Source organism: Trachypithecus francoisi, unplaced genomic scaffold (genome assembly GCF_009764315.1).
Source record: "Trachypithecus francoisi isolate TF-2019V2 unplaced genomic scaffold, Tfra_2.0 Lachesis_group11, whole genome shotgun sequence".
Taxonomy (NCBI): domain Eukaryota; kingdom Metazoa; phylum Chordata; class Mammalia; order Primates; family Cercopithecidae; genus Trachypithecus; species Trachypithecus francoisi.
In genome coordinates, this window is record NW_022681456.1 from 21,484,208 (window position 1) to 21,503,811 (window position 19,604).

Below are 19,604 nucleotides of genomic sequence, written 5' to 3' on the forward strand. Positions count from 1 at the left end.
ATTGTCTTTTTAATGAAGTGGAAGAGTGTACCTGTTCTGTGAGCCCCAGAGAGAAGCTTTAGTGTGGAGTTCTGTCTACAAGAGAGTACACAGTTAATATGTTTTATCTTTACAAAGTACCCTATCATTTAGGGAGACATTTAAAACATGTTTCAATTATCCTATGGATTTAAAGTTTACAAGTTGACATTAAGAACAGAAAAGCACTTGAATAGCTCCTTTCACTGACCGTCCAAGGTTGCCAAGGAGCTTTGCAAACCATGGGAAAATCCTGCCTTAAGCCATTTCAGTCTGCTGGCACATGTAATAATAAGGATAATGATGATAATATCCAACGTTTATCAATGACTTCTATATCACTCACTGTGCTAAGTGTTCAATACGCTTTGTCTATTTAATCCTCACTACAATCCCTTGCGGAAACTGTATTGTTTTCCTTGTTTTAGAGATGAGGAGGGTGACTGCAGAGGGAGATAAGTGGTTTGCCCAGGGTTACATAGCTAGACATAAACGACAAGCAAGAGTGGCATCCTCACTTAATTCCAGGGACGTGTTCCTCTTCTAGTAGGAGTGGGATGAAGGTATGGGGAAAGGAGGCAGTTGGTTGTGAGACATTCTATGACAGCAGTATTGTTATAGTTTCTACTTAACAACTAGGGCAATAAGCAAATAACAAAGGAAAAGACCCAGACAAAAATGTTCAAGAACATTTAGGCTTCTAAAATAGTCTAAAGTCTTATAAACCCACCACACTCACCTGTTTAATAAACCCACACAGTTCCCTATGATAAGTACTGCCCTTCATAATGTGCAGGTAATACTGTGAATATTTACTGTGAATGGATTTTCCTTGTACTTCTGCACTGTCCTTCCCCTTCTGTCTTTTGATCAAGTGAAGGTTGCTCAAGTTGACAGATGTTTTTCTGCGACTGTGAAACAGGTTGCTGCACGTTCTTCCCCATGGGGCTAGAACCCTTTATCTTGGTATCATGAGTTGTATTGTTTATTGCTAACTCTGGATCTTAGGGGCTGATCCCTATCATCCCATCAAGGATTTTCTAAGACCTAATAATACCCTCTTGGTGTAAGACTGGAAGTTAAACTAATATTGACTGTAATGAGAATAATGGGCTCAGTAGCTACCAACTATGAAGCACTTACTAGAGACCAGATCTTGTGCCAAGTGCTTTCTGTGCATTGTCTCCTTGAATTCTCTCAACGATGCCACCATGTTGGCTGGGTGCAGTGGCTCATGCCTTTAATCCCCGCACTTTGGGAGGCTGAGGTGGGTGGAACACTTGAGGGCAGTGGTTTGAGACCAGCCTGGCCAATATGGCAAAAGCCCATGTCTATTAAAAATACAAAACTTAGCTGGATGTAGTGGTACACGCCTGTAATCCCAGCCACTTGAAAGGCTGAAGCAGAAGAAACGATTGAACTTGGGATGCAGAGGTTGCAGTGAGTCAAGATCACACCACTGCACTCTAGCCTGGGCAACAGAGCGAGACTGTCTCAAAAAAAAAAAAAAAGATGCCGTGTATTTTACAGTTGAGGAAACAGGCACAGATATGTCACTTGCCCACAGCTAAACAGCTGGTAGGTGTCAGAGTTAGGGTTCAAACTTAGGCAGCCTGACTCCATAGCCTGGGCACCTAACTACGTTTTTATTCTTTTCCTCACCACAGATTTTTAATTAAGGACTCATAAGCCTTCTCTGTATCTTTGGCAATTTTTGAATTTCTGTTGGCCTTAGCTTTAGCTGGAAGCATTGTGAGGCCAGGTGTGGTGGCTCATGCTTGTAATCCCAACACCTTGGGAGGCCAAGACAGGAGTATCGCTTAAGGCCAGGGGTTCAAGACCAGCTTGGGCAACATGGCAAGACCCTGTCTCTTAAAAAAATGTTTTTAAAAGATAAAAAAATAAAGCAGGGGGGTTGTGCTTACAAACTTGTAGTGTGACCATTAGGAAACTTGGTCTTTGGGTAAAGAATTTACAATTCTTGGCCAGGCGCGGTGGCTCAAGCCCGTAATCCCAGCACTTTGGGAGGCCGAGGCGGGCGGATCACAAGGTCAGGAGATCGAGACCATCCTGGCTGTCACGGTGAAACCCCGTCTCTACTAAAAAGTACAAAAAACTAGCCGGGCAAGGTGGCGGGCGCCTGTAGTCCCAGCTACTCGGGAGGCTGAGGCAGGAGAATGGCGTGAACCCGGGAGGCAGAGCTTGCAGTGAGCTGAGATCCGGCCACTGCACTCCAGCTTGGGCGACAGAGCGAGACTCCGTCTCAAAAAAAAAAAAAAAAAAGAATTTACAATTCTTCAGGACATAGGAAAAGCAGAAGGAAGTTCAATTTTGTTGTTTTGGGGGGCAGAAAAGTACAGGTGACCACTTAATAGAGTATGTTGGCTCCTTTTCACATGCATGCTTAGTTATCACAGCCTTAGCAGATGCCTCCTTGGAGAAGTAGAGGTATGTTCTCAACTCTGTAGTTGATTCCTGTGACAGTGAAGGACCTTGATCATAATGGATTTGTCTTTTTCTGAGTTCATCCTCAGAAGAGAACAATAAAACCAAAGGACTAGAAGGAAACAAAAGCCAGGTTTCTTTAAAGTTTGGGTCCATACAATGCAAACATTTTCAATAAAAGCTGTTTCTTCTATGTTCTTTACAGTTAGCTTCAGGCTTTTGTTTAGTGCATTTAGGTGGTGAGTTGAAGTAGGTACCATATGAATTTTGTTCCCTATTCTCTACCTAATACATGGCACAGGACCTGGCACATACCAGATGCTCAGAAAATATGTAAACAGGCAAAGGTACATTTCTAATACCAAGATTTTAAAGAAGAGATCAATATGTTAACTGGGAAATCTCAGCTGTGTAGTGATGTTGTCGTTTCAAAAAAGTACCTTTTTTTTTTTTTTTTTTTTTTTTTTACTTTTTTCATTTCTGCCACAATCATCCTAGTTTAGGCCACCATGACGACTCACCTACGTGCCTCTTTTCCTTTTTTATTTTATTTTATTTATTTGTTTGTTTGTTTACTTGGAGACAAGGTCTCGCTCTGCTGCACAGGCTGGAGTGCAGTGGCACGATCTCGGCTCACTGCAACTTTCACTTCCTGGGCTCAAGTGATCCTCCCACCTCAGCCCCCAAATAGCTGGGACTACAGGCTTCCGCCCCCATGCCCGGCTAATTTTTGTATTTTTTGTAGAGATGGGGTTTCCCCACGTTGCTCAGGCTGGTCTCAAACTCTTGGGCTCAGGTAGCAGAAAGGAATAATTCATTGAATGGTTTTAGTCACATGTCTTGTCCTTTCCTCTGAGGAGGCCTGGTCATTTACTGAGCATTTGCAGAGCTCTAGACTCCAGGAGGTCTCTGCCAGCCCCTGGTGGTGCCTGAGGCTCTGAAGAGATGAGAGAAGGCCCTGACTTCCAGACAGTCGGTTTTCTCCTGGTGAATCCATATGCTGACTTTGCTGCTTACTCAGCCAAAAGCATTTCAAGAAGAAGCTGTTGCTCCTGAAGAATGGGGGAAGCCATATTAGGTTGTAACCTCTTAGTATTAAAGAGGCTGCTTATCCAACAGCTGGCTTTAAACATTTTGAAATTAAAATGCACTATGCTCAATACACTGATTATTTCCTTATGTAAAGCCTCTCCACCCCAACCTGCCGCCACTTTGCCCCTCCAAAATAAAAGTACATTCAGAATTGATCATCCTTCCTCAGCTGCTTAGCTCACTTGATCATGTTAAGAAAGCAAAAGTAGCCGGGCACGGTGACTCACACCTGTAATCCTTGCACTTGGGGAGACTGAGGCAGGTGGATTGCCGGAGCTCAGGAGTTCAAGACTAGCCTGGGCAACTTGGTGAAACCCCATCTCTACTGAAATACAAAAAATTAGCTGGTCATGGTGGCATATACCTATAATCCTAGCTACGCAGGAGGCTGAGACAGGAGAATTGCTTGAACCCAGGAGGCAGAGGTTGCAGTGAGCTGACCTTGTGCCATTGCTCTCCAGCCTGGGTGACAGCGAGACTCCATCTCGGGGAAAAAAAAATGTTGGGGGGAAGCATAATTAATCAAGAATTCACAATTACCGGCCGGCGCGGTGGCTCAAGCCTGTAATCCCAGCACTTTGGGAGGCCGAGACGGGCGATCACGAGTCAGGAATCGAACCATCCTGGCTAATAGGTGAAACCCGTCTCTACTAAAAAATAAAAAACTAGCCGGGCGACGAGGCGGGCGCCTGTAGTCCCAGCTACTCGGGAGGCTGAGACAGGAGAATGGCGTGAACCCGGGAGGCGGAGCTTGCAGTGAGCTGAGAGCCGGCCACTGCACTCCAGCCTGGGCGGCAGAGCAAGACTCCGTCTCAAAAAAAAAAAAAAAAAAAAAAAGATTCACAATTACCTCATTTACCTCATCGGAGAGGAATTAAAAGCTACCGAGAAGCTTACAGTGTCTGTGAGATTCAAAACCTTGTGAGGGTGGACAGGCAGGACTATTTTTGCCTGGTGCAGGACTGAATCTCCTCATTAAGGTTGATGATGCAGCGTTTCCTTTTGCAGAATTCCCAGAAGCAGCCTGTCAATGTTGGTAGGACCAAAGCACACAACTTTCCCTGTTTGGGCTAATGCCTGTGTGGGAATTAAATCCAGACAAGCCTTGGCCTCCCTGCTTGCCTCAGAAAATTGGCTGAGTTTAAAAACTGGAGTCATCTCTGTTGCTTTCTACTAAGGCTAGACTAGGAGGTTCTATTTACCTGTGTCCATTTCATAGACGCACATGTGCCTTTGCAACTTTGCCTCAAGGGGGCTGTTTCTCCACATTTCAGCCATTTTCTACCGCTAGGGAATGCGACTGTTAGTGTTTTAAAGGCTGGTTCATCTTGGGCCTCTTGACGTTGACCAAGAGCTTTGCTTTTGGTATTGGACACTAGGTGGCGGTTTAAGACCTATTTGGTTTATTAAAGAGTAGTTGGTTTTTCATCTCATACCACTTCCCCTGGTCTTTTATTTTTTTCTAACATAAATGCTGGCTTTTTTTTTTTTTTTTTCTTTTTGAGACGAAGTTTCGCTCTTGTTGCCCAGGCTGGAGTGCAATGGCCCGATCTCAGCTCACCACAACCTCCGCGTCCTGGGTTCAAGCGATTCTCCTGCCTCAGCCTCCCGAGTAGCTGGGATTACAGACATGGACCACCATGTCTGGCTAATTTTGTATTTTTGGTAGAGACGGGGTTTTTCCATGTTGGTCAGGCTGGTCTCAAACTCCTGACCTCAGGTGATCCGCCCGCCTTGGCCTCCCAGAGTTCTGGGATTATAGGCTTGAGCCACCGCGCCCAGCCCAATGCTGACATTTCCTTAAAGAGTTCTTTCATAACAAGCGTCACTTATTTGGTTCCAGGCTTTGCAGAAATGAGTATTTACTTGCAGCTGCACAAGTGATGACTAGAGGAAAAAAAAACTGCTATTAAGGGAAATGTTGACTGCTGCTGGTTGAATATTAAAATTGTACCAGCTTTCAGCTTATTGCACTTCAGTACCTTCTGCCAATTCAAGTAAAAACTCTGTTGTAGCCCAGGAAATATTGTAAACATAGACTGTTGACTTACAGAGTGCGATTTGCCTACCAATCAGCTTCAGTAGATGTGACTTTTGGTGGTTGCTTTCTCTCCTAAGTATAAATTTTAAAGCTGATGAGAATGAATAAAGCCATGCATATTGAATATAAAGCACATTTTCAGGGTGTCTGTCTTAATTTTTTTCCTTTTCCCTATTGGTATACATAGGCTGATGCAGATAGTTTTTACATGGCATGCAATGGCCGCCAGTTCAACTCAATAGAAGATGACGTTTGCCAGCTAGTGTATGTGGAAAGAGCTGAAGTGCTCAAATCTGAAGACGTAAGTGTGAATTGTTCCTATGTTTTATTAAAATATATCAGATTGTTATAAAATTGAATGCTAAGGTATCTGAGAAATACCCAGAATAGGCCAGTCCATAGCACAGAAAGTAGAGTGGTGGTTGTCAGGGCTGCAGGAGGAGACGAATGGGGAGTGACTGCTAACAGTATACAGGATTTCTTCTGGAATTGATGGAAGTGTTCCAGAATTAGATAGTGGTGACAGTTGCACAACATTGTGAATATACTACAAGCCAATGAACTGTACACTTTAAAATAGAGAATTTTATTGAATTTCATCTCATTTTCTAAAATTTCAAAAACGTAAAAAAAGAAAAAATGATACTGCATTGTTGAAATTGAGTGTTTATCAATTCTAGATCAATGAAGCCTGAAGCTGAAAATAAATGTTTTTGTTTTCAATATTAACCCTTAATTGTCTTCCTAACTCTTGTTTCTGCCTTTTATTTTTGAGACAGGTTCTCGCTCTGTCACCTAGGCTGGAACACAGTGGTATGATCTTGGCTCACTGCAGCCTCGATCTCTCTGATTCAAGCATCTGCTAGCCTCAGCCTCCTCGGTAGCTGGGACTGCAAGCGTGTACCACCATGCCTGGCTAATTTTTTAAATTTTTTTGTGGAGACAAGATCACCCTGGCCGGGCGTGGTGGTTCATAGCTATAATCCCAGCTTTTTGGGAGGCCGAGGTGATGGATCGCTTGAGCGTAGGAGTTTGAGACCAGGCTGGGCAACATGATGAAACCCTGTCTCAGGCCGGGCGCGGTGGCTCAAGCCTGTAATCCCAGCATTTTGGGAGGCCGAGACGGGCAGATCACGAGGTCAGGAGATCAAGACCATCCTGGCTAACACGGTAAAACCCTGTCTCTACTAAAATATACAAAAAACTAGCCGGGGGAGGTGGCGGGCGCCTGTAGTCCCAGCTACTCGGGAGGCTGAGGCAGGAGAATGGCGTAAACCCGGGAGGCGGAGCTTGCAGTGAGCTGAGATCTGGCCACTGCACTCCAGCCTGGGCGACAGAGCGAGACTCCGTCTCAAAAAAAAAAAGAAAAAGAAACCCTGTCTCTACAAAAAATACAAAAATTAGCTGGGTGTGATGCTGAGCACCTTTGGTCCCACCTACTCGGGCCGCTGAAGCAAGAAGATCCCCTGAGTCGGGGAGGTCCAGACTATAGTGAGCCATTACAGGCTCACACCTGTAATTCCAGCACTTAGGGAGGCGAAAGTGGGCAGATCACCTGAGGTCAGGATTTCAGGACCTGTCTGACCAACATGGAGAAACCTCGTCTCTACCAAAAATACAAAATTAGCCAGACGTGGTGGCGCATGCCTGTAATCCTAGCTACTCAGAAAGCTGAGGCAGGAGAATCACTTGAACCCAGGAGGCAGAGGTTGCGGTGAGCCAAGATCACGCCATTGCACTCCAGCCTGGGCAACAGGAGCGAAACTCTGTCTCAAAAAAGAGAGAAGCAAAAAGTTATTGGCTGTTTAAAACTGCAAGCAGTTATTCTCTTAACTCGCTTATTACCTAAATTTGTCTGGCTCCCAGGAACAGCCTTATGGAGACAGAGAGTATTGTATTGGGAAGAAAATGTTGCTGAACTATTGACTGAAAGTAAATTTAGATAAAATTACAATGCAGCTTTTTTCCTTATAGGCATTTGTTTTGTTTCAAGTCATCATAAAGTAGGTATTCATTGCTATCAGCGGATACAGACGTTTAGCTCTTAATAGAATTTCTTTTTTGGCCGGACGCGGTGGCTCATGCCTGTAATCCCAGCACTTTGGGAGGCCGAGGCGGGCAGATCACGAGGTCAGGAGATCGAGACCATCCTGGCTAACATGGTGAAACCCCGTCTATACTAAAAATACAAAAAAAATTAACTGAGTGTGGTGGTAGGCGCCTGTAGTCCCAGCTACTTGGGAGGCTGAGGCAGGAGAATGGTGTGAACCCAGGAGGCAGAGCTTGCAGTGAGCCAAGATTGCACCACTGCACTCCAGCCTGGGTAACAGAGCAAGACTCTGTCTCAAAAAAAAAAAAAGTACAAAAAATTAACCAGGCATTGTGGCGGGCACCTGTAGTCCCAGCTACTCGGGAGTCTGGGGCAGGAGAATAGCATGAACCCGGGATACGGAGCTTGCAGTGAACTGAGATTAAAAAAAAATAATAAAGAATTTTAAAAAATGTAACCTGTTGGCCGGGCGCGGTGGCTCAAGCCTGTAATCCCAGCACTTTGGGAGGCCGAGACGGGCGGATCACGAGGTCAGGAGATCGAGACCATCCTGGCTAACACGGTGAAACCCCGTCTCTACTAAAAATACAAAAAACTAGCTGGGCGAGGTGGCGGGCGCCTGTAGTCCCAGCTGCTCGGGAGGCTGAGGCAGGAGAATGGCGTGAACCCGGGAGGCGGAGCTTGCAGTGAGCTGAGATCCGGCCACTGCACTCCAGTCCGGGCGACAGAGCGAGACACCGCCTCAAAAAAAAAAAAAAAAAAAAATGTAACCTGTTGAATATTTGAAATAGCCCACTTCACCTTAGTGGGTCTTGTGTATCTTCATTAGTCTTCAAAGAAAAACCATTTGCTACCAAAGTAAATCAGTAGTTTGAATGTGCTTCTCTTATTTTTTGTTTATTAACTAGTTGCTGTAAGCATTTCCACCAGAACTTGAGGCAAATCATAAGGAAGCTTTTCTTTTAAAATACGAACCACCACCACCAAAAAATTAAATGTACATATTAAGCATTTGGCTGTTTTTATTTATTTAAAAGTATAAACACCAAAAAAAAATTTTTTTTTTTTTTTTTTTTTTTTTGAGGCGGAGTCTCGCTCTGTCACCAGGACTGGAGTGCAGTGGCCGGATCTCAGCTCACTGCAAGCTCCGCCTCCCGGGTTCACACCATTCTCCTGCCTCAGCCTCCCGAGTAGCTGGGACTACAGGCGCCTGCCACCTCGCCCGGCTAGATTTTGTATTTTTAGTAGAGACGGGGTTTCACCGTGTTAGCCAGGATGGTCTCGATCTCCTGACCTCGTGATCCGCCCGTCTCGGCCTCCCAAAGTGCTGGGATTACAGGCTTGAGCCACCGCGCCCGGCCCAAAAAAAAAATTTTAACATTGTATGAAGATGGAAAACAAGAAGATACACTTTCTTTAACTTTGTCTAAGGATTTAAATTACTAACTTGTGAAATCCAGTTTAAATTGAACTTAACTACTGGCTTCCTTCCCGACCCAGACAGTCTTGCTCTGTCACCCAGGCTGGAGTGCAGTGGAGCAGTCTCGGCTCTCTGCAGCCTATGCCTCCCAGGTTCAAGCAATTCTCCTGCCTCAGCCTCCGGAGTAGCTGGGATTACAGGCACATGCCACCACACCCAGCTAATTTTTGTATTCTTAGTAGAGACGGGGTTTCACCACGTTGGCCAAGCTGGTCTCTTGACCTGGTGATCTGCCCGCCTTGGCCCCCAAAGTGCTGGGATTATGAGTGTGAGCCACCATGCTGATCCGGCTTTCTTACTAGTAAAATTACATGATTTATTTTAAATGTATACACAAAATAATAAATGGCCTCTCAAAAAGCGCATTCTAGATACTGGAATAGAAGGAAAGAAAACGCATCTTCAAACATTTTTTGGAATCTCACCACATACGCTTTGTGAGATTTGTGTATCGTAGGGTGTTTGTTTTTGTATTTTTTATTGTATATGAGCCTTTTTTTTTTTGAGATGGAGTTTCATTCTGTCACCCAGGCTGGGGTGCAGTGGCGCGATCTCAGCTCACTGCAACCTCCACCTCCCAAATTCAAGCAATTTTCTGCCTCATCCTCCCAAGTAACTGGGATTACAGGGCACCCATGACCACACCCTGCTAATTTTTTGTATTTTTAGTGGAGACAGGGTTTCACCATCTTGGCCAGGCTGATCTTGAACTCCTGAACTTGTGATCCACCTGCCTCAGCCTCCCAAAATGCTGGAATTACAGATGTGAGCCACCCTGCCTGGCATCTTTCTTAATGTGACAGTTAAACACATTTTTAAAAGCATAGTCACAGAAGAAGCATACAGTATAAAAATTTCCTTGAAAACTCCTACAATATTATATTTGGAGGCAGCTTCAGACTGTTTTATTGGTGGTAACTGCTCGCTGAGCTCTTTTAGTTGGTAATAACTCCAGAGAAGCATGCTGTGTGTATTCCTAACACTTGTTCACAAGCATTTAAGTTTAGAATAAGCCCCAAGTAAAACAATGTATATAGAACTCTTAGTTCTTACATGATTTATCAAAATACATGAATTTAACTTACTTTAATGTAGGCAAACTATCCATTTTTGTCCATTTTCCTGTTTGTTAACATCCTCTCCTACATACTCTTTTCTTGACCCAAATGAAATATTAACCTAAGGTCAAGCTGGGAGAGAGAAACAACTGAGATGAATGTCTTTACTAAAATACCAATAAATTTATCAAACTCAAAAAAAATTTGACGTGATAAAATTGGGCATCCTTTGTGCTGGATGCTGCACGAGGCCTCAGTTTTAGAGATTCCTTTCTTAACGTGGCTTCTTGAGAGATTTCCTATAAGTATCTACTCTTCAGGGACTATAGGTTAATATGCTTTTTCTCTGTCCGTAAGTGTGTGCTCCCCGACCTTTGCCTAAGTAATTCCTTCTCCTCTTCTGGCTGGAAGCGTCAAGTCAAGCACTGTCTTAGGAATGCCTTTCCTGACCATCTAGACTGTCATGCCCCGTAATTCACACACTGTTGTGGCTTTCTGTACTGTTTGCTTTTTAATTTGATTTTTGTCTCTCCTTCCACTAGACTCTAAGCTCTGTGGGGACAGGAACTGACTGTTTTTTTTGGACTTAACGAATCTGTTTTTGCTCACCACTGTTCCACACCTAGAACAGTGTCTGTCTGCTGCGCATAGCAGGGTCTCAATCTTTATCTGTAAAATGAGGGAATAAAGAAAAATCAGTGTTGTTGGTGCTGTTATCACTGAGTAGAAAGTGTTAAGTTATAACTTACTCTATGGAAAAATCCTTCAGGTCCAGCTATTCTTTTGTTCCTTTGTATTCTATTATAGTCATAGACACTTAGAGCTTGAGCTAGGAGTCTGGTCACATTTGAGATTTATATGTTAAGGTTTTGGCAGCAGTCTCCCTTCCTGGAATGTCAGTTCTGTGAGGGCAGAGATCTTTGTTTTGTTCACCACTGTATTCCCAATACTTGGCACAGTGCTGGAATATAGGAGGTACTTGCGTGTTTCTTGAATGAAGGAATAAATGAATGAAAATATTACCAATTTAAATTATTTGCTGGCCGGGCGCGGTGGCTCAAGCCTGTAATCCCAGCACTTTGGGAGGCCGAGACGAGCAGATCACGAGGTCAGGAGATCGAGACCATCCTGGCTAATACGGTGAAACCCCGTCTCTACTAAAAAATACAAAAAACTAGCCGGGCGACGAGGCGGGCGCCTGTAGTCCCAGCTACTTGGGAGGCGGAGGCAGGAGAATGGCGTAAACCTGGGAGGCGGAGCTTGCAGTGAGCTGAGATCCGGCCACCGCACTCCAGCCTGGGCGACAGAGCCAGACTCCATCTCAAAAAAAAAAAAAATTATTTGCTTAGAGCAATGATGTTGAGGATATCCTGCCAGGAGTCAAAAAAGCAACCAGAAAACTAGTATTAAAAGAAGAAAGGCCTGGCACAGTGGTTCATGCCTGTAGTCCCAGCTACCGGGGAGTCTGAGGTGGTAGATCACTTGAGCCTGGGAGGTCAAGGCTGTAATGAGCCATGATTGCGCCACTGGGCTCCAGTGTGGGTGACAGAGCGAGACCCTGTCTCAAAAAAAAAAAAAGAAGGAAAAATAAAGTATTGCTGGTAGATGAAGAGTAAGGTTTATGTGAGGTGTTTCCTGTAGGGTGCCAGCCTCCCAGTGATGGACCTGACTGAGCTCCCCAAGTGCACGGTGTGTCTGGAGCGCATGGACGAGTCTGTGAATGGCATCCTCACAACGTTATGTAACCACAGCTTCCACAGCCAGTGTCTACAGCGCTGGGACGACACCACGTGAGTACAGGGGCCGAACCCCACTCTGTACAGGCTCATTGTAACCCTTCCCAGAATTAAAAAGAGCTACCAGGGGCGGGGCGCGGTGGCTCATGCCTGTAATCCCAGCACTTTGGGAGGTTGAGGCGGGCGGATCACGAGGTCAGGAGATCGAGACCATCCTAGCTAACACAGTGAAACCCCGTCTCTACTAAAAATGCAAAAAATTAGCCGGGCATGGCGGCAGGCGCGTGTAGTCCCAGCTACTCGGGAGGCTGAGGCAGGAGAATGATGTGAACCCCGGAGGCGGAGCTTGCAGTGAGTGGAGATCGCACCACTGCACTCCAGACTGGACGACAGAGCGAGACTCCGTCTCAAAAAAAATAAAAAATAAAAATAAATAAAAATAAAAAGAGCCATCAGCAGAAATGAACCATTCCAAGTATTTGACTTTATTCAAGAGGTCCTTTTTAAAAACTCTTTCCCTATCCTCAGTTCAGGGAATCAGCATTCTGAGACCAAGTCCTTTTTTTGTATGCTGATTCTGAACCCTTGTGGAATTCCCCAAAGCAGCATGAGTTGTTCTTTCTTTCCAAGATCCAGAGAGTGAAAAAAAAAAAAAAAAAAGCAAAGGTTAGTTTGAGGCTCTCATGCTGCAATGAAATCTAGATCTAGAATCTCTTGTATCAGCTGCACTTGGTGTCTGCCATTCACTCTGGGCTTCTATCAGCTGGGCTACAGCAGCCTAATATTTTAGTTCTGCTGGGCTGTTGATGGCTTGGCAGCCAGTAGAAATAACAGTTACTAAGTATGAGATCTACTCTACAGTCTCCTGATTCCCAACATACCAGGTCTTAGTCATAAGTGATGTTGCTACAGACAAAGAACAGGTGAGGCCTGTACCTTTGTTTTACCCCCTAAATCCAGGGTGGTTGCTCCCTTTACAGACTGCACTGTGGGACTTAACCAGAAAGGTGTATCAGATGCTGGCCTTCTGGATTTCCCAGCACAGGGGGGAACCCAGAATGAAATCACACAAGTAAATAAATCACAGCCATAACCAGTGTTACAGAAGAGCAGTGTGCAGCATTGGGACTGAGAACTGGGGCCCTAATGAAGCCAGGACCGCCTGAGAAGCGGCATCTCCAGGAGGATAATTAGGAGTTAAGCCGGGTAAAGAGCAGAACCCAGAGAAGGCAGTGGGGGAAGGGGAAGATCATGTTCCCAAGCACGGAAGTGATGAGGGGTGAAAGTCTACAGGAATCTTTGTCTACTCACAAGTGGCCTGGTGGCTGGAAGAAGAATGTCAGCTTCACAGAGCAGGGGCTGTGCCTGGCTTGCTCATTGCTGTACCTCTCATACCTGGTAGGGGACGTGGCACACAGGAGGAGCTTGGTGGACACTAAGGAGCATATAAATAAACTGGGTTTTTGCAGCTTATCACTGCCCTGCTTATTTAGCTGGACAAGCGTCTTGCTCCAATTCCATGGAGTCCTCAGTCAATTCTTGGGTATCATTTGGGAGTTTTTCAAGGAATTGTCCAGTTGCCTTGAACAAAGCCATACTGAGATATGTGCATTCCTTAAAGTGTTTATCTGTATCTTCAGTCCATCTGCTATACCAGTTAAGTTCTAGGCACTTCTTTGTTCCCCACCATTCCAGTTTTACTTTTTTTTTTTTTTTGAGACAGAGTCTTGCTCTGTTGCCCATGTTGGAGTGCAGTGGTGTGATCACAGCTCACTGCTGCCTCAAACTCCTGGGCTCAAGTGATCCTCCCACCTCAGCTTCCCAAGTAACTGGGACTACAGATGTGCACCATCACACCCAGCTAATTGTTTTTTTGTTTGTTTGTTTTGTGGAGATGGGGTCTCATTATGTTGTCTAGACTCATCTTGAATTCCTGAGCTCAAGCAGTGTTCCTGCTTTGGCCTCACAAAGTGCTGGGATTATAGGCATGAGCCACGATACCCATCCCCAGTATTCCTTTTGATATAAATTAACTGTTTTAGAACCATAACATTTTAAAGTTGGAAGTTTCCTCAGGGACCATTTTTTCCAACCACTTGAGTTTATACAGGAGGAGGACACTGAGGCCCAGAGATAAGAATTTGCAAGCGAAAAGTGTCATGGCCAGAGAATGCCAGAACTGGGACTAAAATTCAACCTGTCATATGGGGTGTAAGACAGGCCATTTGCCCTCAAAATCATGCAGTTCATTTAGTAAGGTTTGAGCCTTGGTATGAGCATAGAACTGTGAGAGATGCTGAGACAGAGGAAGCAAATTCAGGTCCTCTTTGGGGTGGTTGGGTCTAAGAGAGTTTATACTTGTACATAAATGCATGTGGTTCAGGGTGGAGATTGGAAGAGAGAGTGATGGCATCCCTAACCAGGAGTACTCAGGAAGGGCTGCAGTAGGAGGCAGTGTTGGTCTTTTTGATACAGAGAGATGTCAGAGAAGGCCATTCTGGGAAAAGCTCCCAAAGATCTCATCAGGAAAATAAGATAAAATTATTTTTTGCAGAGAAAGGCAGGAAGAATTTAATAAACTTTATTATTATTATTATTATTATTATATTATTATTATTATTATTATTGAAACAGAGTCTCACTCTGTCACCCAGGCTGGACTGCAGTAGCGCGATCTCGGCTCACTGCAACTTCCACCTCCCGGATTCAAGCAGTCGTCATGCCTCAGCCTCCCGAGTAACTGGGACTGCAGGCGTACACCACCACACCTGGCTAATTTTATACTTTTAGTGGAGATGGGGTTTTGCCATGTTGACCAGGCTGGTCTCGACCTACTGACCTCAGGTGATCCACTCACCTCAGCCTCCCAAAGTGCTGGGATTACAGGCATTAGCCACTGTGCCTGGCTGATAAACTGTTGATTATTTTTTAGTAGACAGATGAGGTGGTATATCATAGAATACTAATTCTTTTTTTTTTTTTTTTTTTTTTTTTGAGACGGAGTCTCGCTCTGCCGCCCAGGCTGGAGTGCAGTGGCCGGGTCTCAGCTCACTGCAAGCTCCGCCTCCTGGGTTTACGCCATTCTCCTGCCTCAGCCTCCCAAGCAGCTGGGACTACAGGCGCCCGCCATGTCGCCCAGCTAGTTTTTTGTATTTTTTAGTAGAGACGGGGTTTCACCATGTTAGCCAGGATGGTCTCGATCTGCTGACCTCGTGATCCGCCCATCTCGGCCTCCCAAAGTGCTGGGATTACAGGCTTGAGCCACCGCGCCCGGCCAGAATGCTAATTCTTTATAAGTTTATTTTTGTAATTTTTTTTCTTTTCAAGATCAAATTTACATTTCAGAAAGATCATTTTGATCATTTGGGCACAGTGTAGAGAATTGGATTTCAGAACCAGTTCTGAAATCTAATTTTGTTGTTGTTGTTGTTGTTGTTTTTTAGAAGGGCTTTCTCTACATTGGCCAGGGTAGACTTGGCTTCATGCCATCTTCCTGCCTCGGCCCCCTGGCCTCCCAGAGTTCTGGGATTACAAATGTGAGCCACTGCACCTGGCCTGTTTTCTTTTTCAACCACCTTCACAGCCACCACACAGGCCGAAGGAATGAGACAAAACCAATTTCCATCTCTAATAAGACTGCATTCTGCTTTCTGGCTACCATTTCTTTCTTTGAGTTTGTCTTCTGCCTTCTCTTTTGATGCTGAAGGAAGAAGTGGACTAGATCCTTTCCTTTCTTTTATGCAGATAGAGCTGCGTCATCTGTGACGCACACTTAGTGTTCTTCCTGTTTATTCCCTTTTCTTGGTTTTATTTACTCAGTTGGGTAACAAACTGTTACTAGTTATATCTTTTTTTTTTCTTTTTAGACAGAGTTTCACTCTTTTGCCCAGGCTGGGGTGCAATGGCACAATCTCGGCTCACCACAACCTCTACCTCCCAGGTTCAAGCGATTCTCCTGCCTTAGCCTCCCAAGTAGCTAGGATTACAGGCATTCGCCACCACAGAGTTTCTCCATATTGGTCAGGCTGGTCTCAAACTCCTGACCTTAGGTGATCCACCTGCCTCGGCCTCCCAAAGTGCTCAGGTTACAGGCGTGAGCCACCGAGCCCAGCCACTAGTTATATCTTGAAAATTGTTTCTTCCTGGTGCCAGTTCAATCAGCTTCAGCTATAACCCACTTTCTGTCCTAGTTGCCCATCTGACAAAAATACTCATGACTAGTATTTAGCATTGTTTTATGTGGAGTATAATAGAAAACAGTTAATGGACTTTTTCAACTTTGTTTTTATTGGCTTTTAGTAAATTGAGACATGAATGCCTGATAGAGTGCTGATATCTTCCACATGATGTTCATGGTGCAGTGAGATATCATGTGCATTTCAATAAGTACATTAATACCTTGTGTTGAGCCAGGTGCGGTGGCTCATGCCTGTTATCCCAGTACTTTGGGAAGCCGAGTGGGCGGATCACTTCAAATCAGGAGTTCAAGACCAGCATGGACAATACGGTGAAACCTTATGCCCACTAAAAATACAAAAATTAGCTGGGCCAGGGGGGTGCATGCCTACAATCCCAGCTACTTGGGAGGCTGAGGCAGTAGAATCGTTTGAACCTGGGTGGCAGAGGCTGCAGTGAGCTGAGATTGCGCCACTGCACTCTAGCCTGGGTGACAGAGCAAGACTGTGTCTCAAAAAAAAAAAAAACTTTGTTTTTTACTATAGATTTTAAATCCAATTCTTAGGAGCAACCTGGAGAAGACAGGGTACTTTTTGAATGATTTAAATCTTTGGGAAATAGGGATAAGGCAGGTTGTTTGGAGTAAAAATACATTACAGGCCAGGCACGGTGGCTCATGCCTGTAATCCCAGCACTTCGGGAAGTCGAGCAGGCAGATCACCTGAGGTTGGGAGTTCGAGACCAGCCTGACCAACATGGAGAAACCGCGTCTCTACTAAAAATACAAAATTAGCTGGTGTGGTGGCACATGCTCCTCGGGAGGCTGAGGCAGGAGAATTGCTCGAACCTAGGAGGTAGAGGTTGCAGTGAGCCGATACCACGCCATTGCACTCCAGCCTGGGTAACAAAAGCAAAACTCCATCTCAAAAAAAAAAAAATACAAGCCAGGAGCGGTGGCTCACACCTGTAATCCCGGCACTTTGGGAGGCTGAGGCCAGTGGATCATGAAGTCAAGAGATTGAGACCATCCTGGGCAACATGGTGAAACCCCATCTCTACTAAAAATAGAAAAATTAGCTGGGTGTGGTGGCGCACGCCTGTAGTCCTAGCTACTCAGGAGGCTGAGGCAGCAGAATCGCTTGAACCTGGGAGGCAGAGGTTGCAGTGACCTGAGATCATGCACTCCAGGCCAGGCAACAGAGCAAGACTCTGTCTCCAAAAAAAAAAAAAAACCATTATAAATAATCAGACATGAAATGAAGTCCTAATTGTAACCTGCAAATACTTAGCTCTTTGATCATCTAACCTTTAGACAGAAGAGCAGAAAAGGACATGAGGCAGATCCCAATCTCTCCGTTCTTCTCTGTTTTATCAAGATTTTGTATATTTTTATTTTGTATATTTTAAGTGATATCCTTAGTTATGATAAAAATAGCATATAAGAGGAGGAGGATATAAAATCCAGTGTTTGACTTTTGGGTTCTGTAACAGCTGTCATTTATATTTAACCTGCACCATTATCTTTTGGTGTCCTGGATAGGTGTCCTGTTTGCCGGTACTGTCAAACGCCCGAGCCAGTAGAAGAAAATAAGTGTTTTGAGTGTGGTGTTCAGGAAGTAAGTAATGGGTGATGGAAAAGAACAAAGAACGCAGCTTTAATTGTCATGAGTTTTCTTCTGCCTGGTATGACTTAAGTTCTTTATTTTTATTTTTTATTTTTTATATTTTAAGAGACAGGGCTTACTCTGTTGCCCAGGCTGGTCTCGAACTCCTGGTCTTAAGCAGTCCTCCCACCTCAGCCACCCACAGTGCTGGGATTGCAAGTGTGAGCCACTGCACCCAGCCTAAATTCTTCTAATTTTTGAGACTGATTTTTTTTCTTTTTGTCTAGGGTCGGGCAAGACATATGAATACACAAATTCTGTTACTCCTGAGCTAAATTTATTCCTTTTTTCTTTGCACTTTTGAAAGGATTAGGCTTTTACTGATGAATTGTGAATTTTTTTCTTGCTGTTCACATAAGTGCTTCTTAGAAATCAGCAAAAAAATGACCCATAAAAAAGCATCCTTGATTGTTGGTTTTCAACATACATTTAATCAGGCTCCTGTAGGAATAGTTTTTTCTTTCTCTTTTTTTTTTTTTTTTTTTTTTTTTTTTTTTTTTTGAGACAGGGTGTCATTCTGTTACCCAGGCTGGAGTGCAGTGGCATAATCATAGTTCACTGTAACCTCAAATACCTGGGCTCAAGCCTTCCTCCATCTCAGCTTCCCAAGCAGCTGGGACCACAGGTGCGTGCCACCATGGCCTAGTGTTTTTGTTTAGTTTTGTTGTGTTTTGGTGGAGTTGGGGTCTTGCTGTGTTTCTCAAGCTGGTCTTAAACTCCTAGGCTCAAGCGATACTCCTGCCTCAGCCTCCCAAAATGCTGGGATTACACGTGTGAGCCACTGTACCCAACCAGCAATTCTGTCTTCTTGTGCCTCAGGCCCCTTCCCACTCTGAGCTGGATTGATTGTTTGTTTGTTTGTTTGTTTATTTTAAGATGGAGTCTTGTTCTTACCGCCCAGGCTGGAGTGCAGTGGCATGCTTTCGGGTCACTGCAAGCTTCACCTCCTGGGTTCAAGCGATTCTCTTGCCTCAGCCTCCTGAGTAGCTGGGATTACAAGCACCTGCCACCACACCCAGCTAATATTTGTATTTTTAGTAGAGATGGAGGTTTCACCATGTTGGCCAGGCTGGTCTCAACTCCTGACCTCAGGTGATCCACCTGCCTTGGCCTCCCAAAGTGCTGGGATTACAGGTCTGAGCTATCGCGCCCGGCCAGATCACTTATTTTTATTTAACTAATTAAGATCTTACCTCTTCCGGCAGAATCTTTGGATTTGTTTAATATGCGGCCACATAGGATGTGGACGGTATGTCAGTCGACATGCTTATAAGCACTTTGAGGAAACACAGCACACGTATGCCATGCAGCTTACCAACCATCGAGTCTGGGACTATGCTGGAGGTGAACACCACTCTCTTTTCTAATTTGGACTCATTCTGTGTGGAAACTTTGCCTTTGCAACCTCTTCACTTTCCCTCCCAGCTTGAAATGTCATCTTCTGACAGCTGTTGCAAACCCAAATTCTCAGTTTCCCTGAGGGCATTATTTTTCTAGGAATGGCTTGAATCATACACATTATAAACGGAGTTAATACTTCCATTCTTCCTTTCTCCCTCCCTCTAAAATTCAAATGATTTGACACTTTTAAAGAAATGTTATAAAACATTTAAATTCGATCTGAAAAAAACAAAAATTTTGTCAGAGGTAAAAAAGACCCTTTTCATTCTAAAGAAACACACTTTTGTTGACTCTTTCTTTAGATAACTATGTTCATCGACTGGTTGCAAGTAAAACAGATGGAAAAATAGTACAGTATGAATGTGAGGGGGATACTTGCCAGGAAGAGAAAATAGATGCCTTACAATTAGAGGTAAGAGACTGAATGAGTTATCACTCAATAT

General features: G+C 44.5%; 1 protein-coding gene across 4 annotated transcripts in view; it reads left to right on the plus strand.

The window, feature by feature from the left end:
- The window catches only part of BRAP (BRCA1 associated protein), a 46,469-nt gene that overhangs the window by 8,515 nt on the left and 18,350 nt on the right, over positions 1–19,604 (plus strand). For 3 of the 4 annotated variants that reach the window (XM_033220572.1, XM_033220573.1, XM_033220575.1), the window contains 5 exons: positions 5,784–5,897; positions 11,826–11,974; positions 17,637–17,712; positions 18,966–19,104; positions 19,464–19,573. In XM_033220572.1, the coding sequence (XP_033076463.1) occupies positions 5,784–5,897; positions 11,826–11,974; positions 17,637–17,712; positions 18,966–19,104; positions 19,464–19,573 (588 nt within the window). The remainder of the gene's footprint in view (positions 1–5,783; positions 5,898–11,825; positions 11,975–17,636; positions 17,713–18,965; positions 19,105–19,463; positions 19,574–19,604) is intronic. The other variant, XM_033220574.1, reaches the window with a different exon arrangement.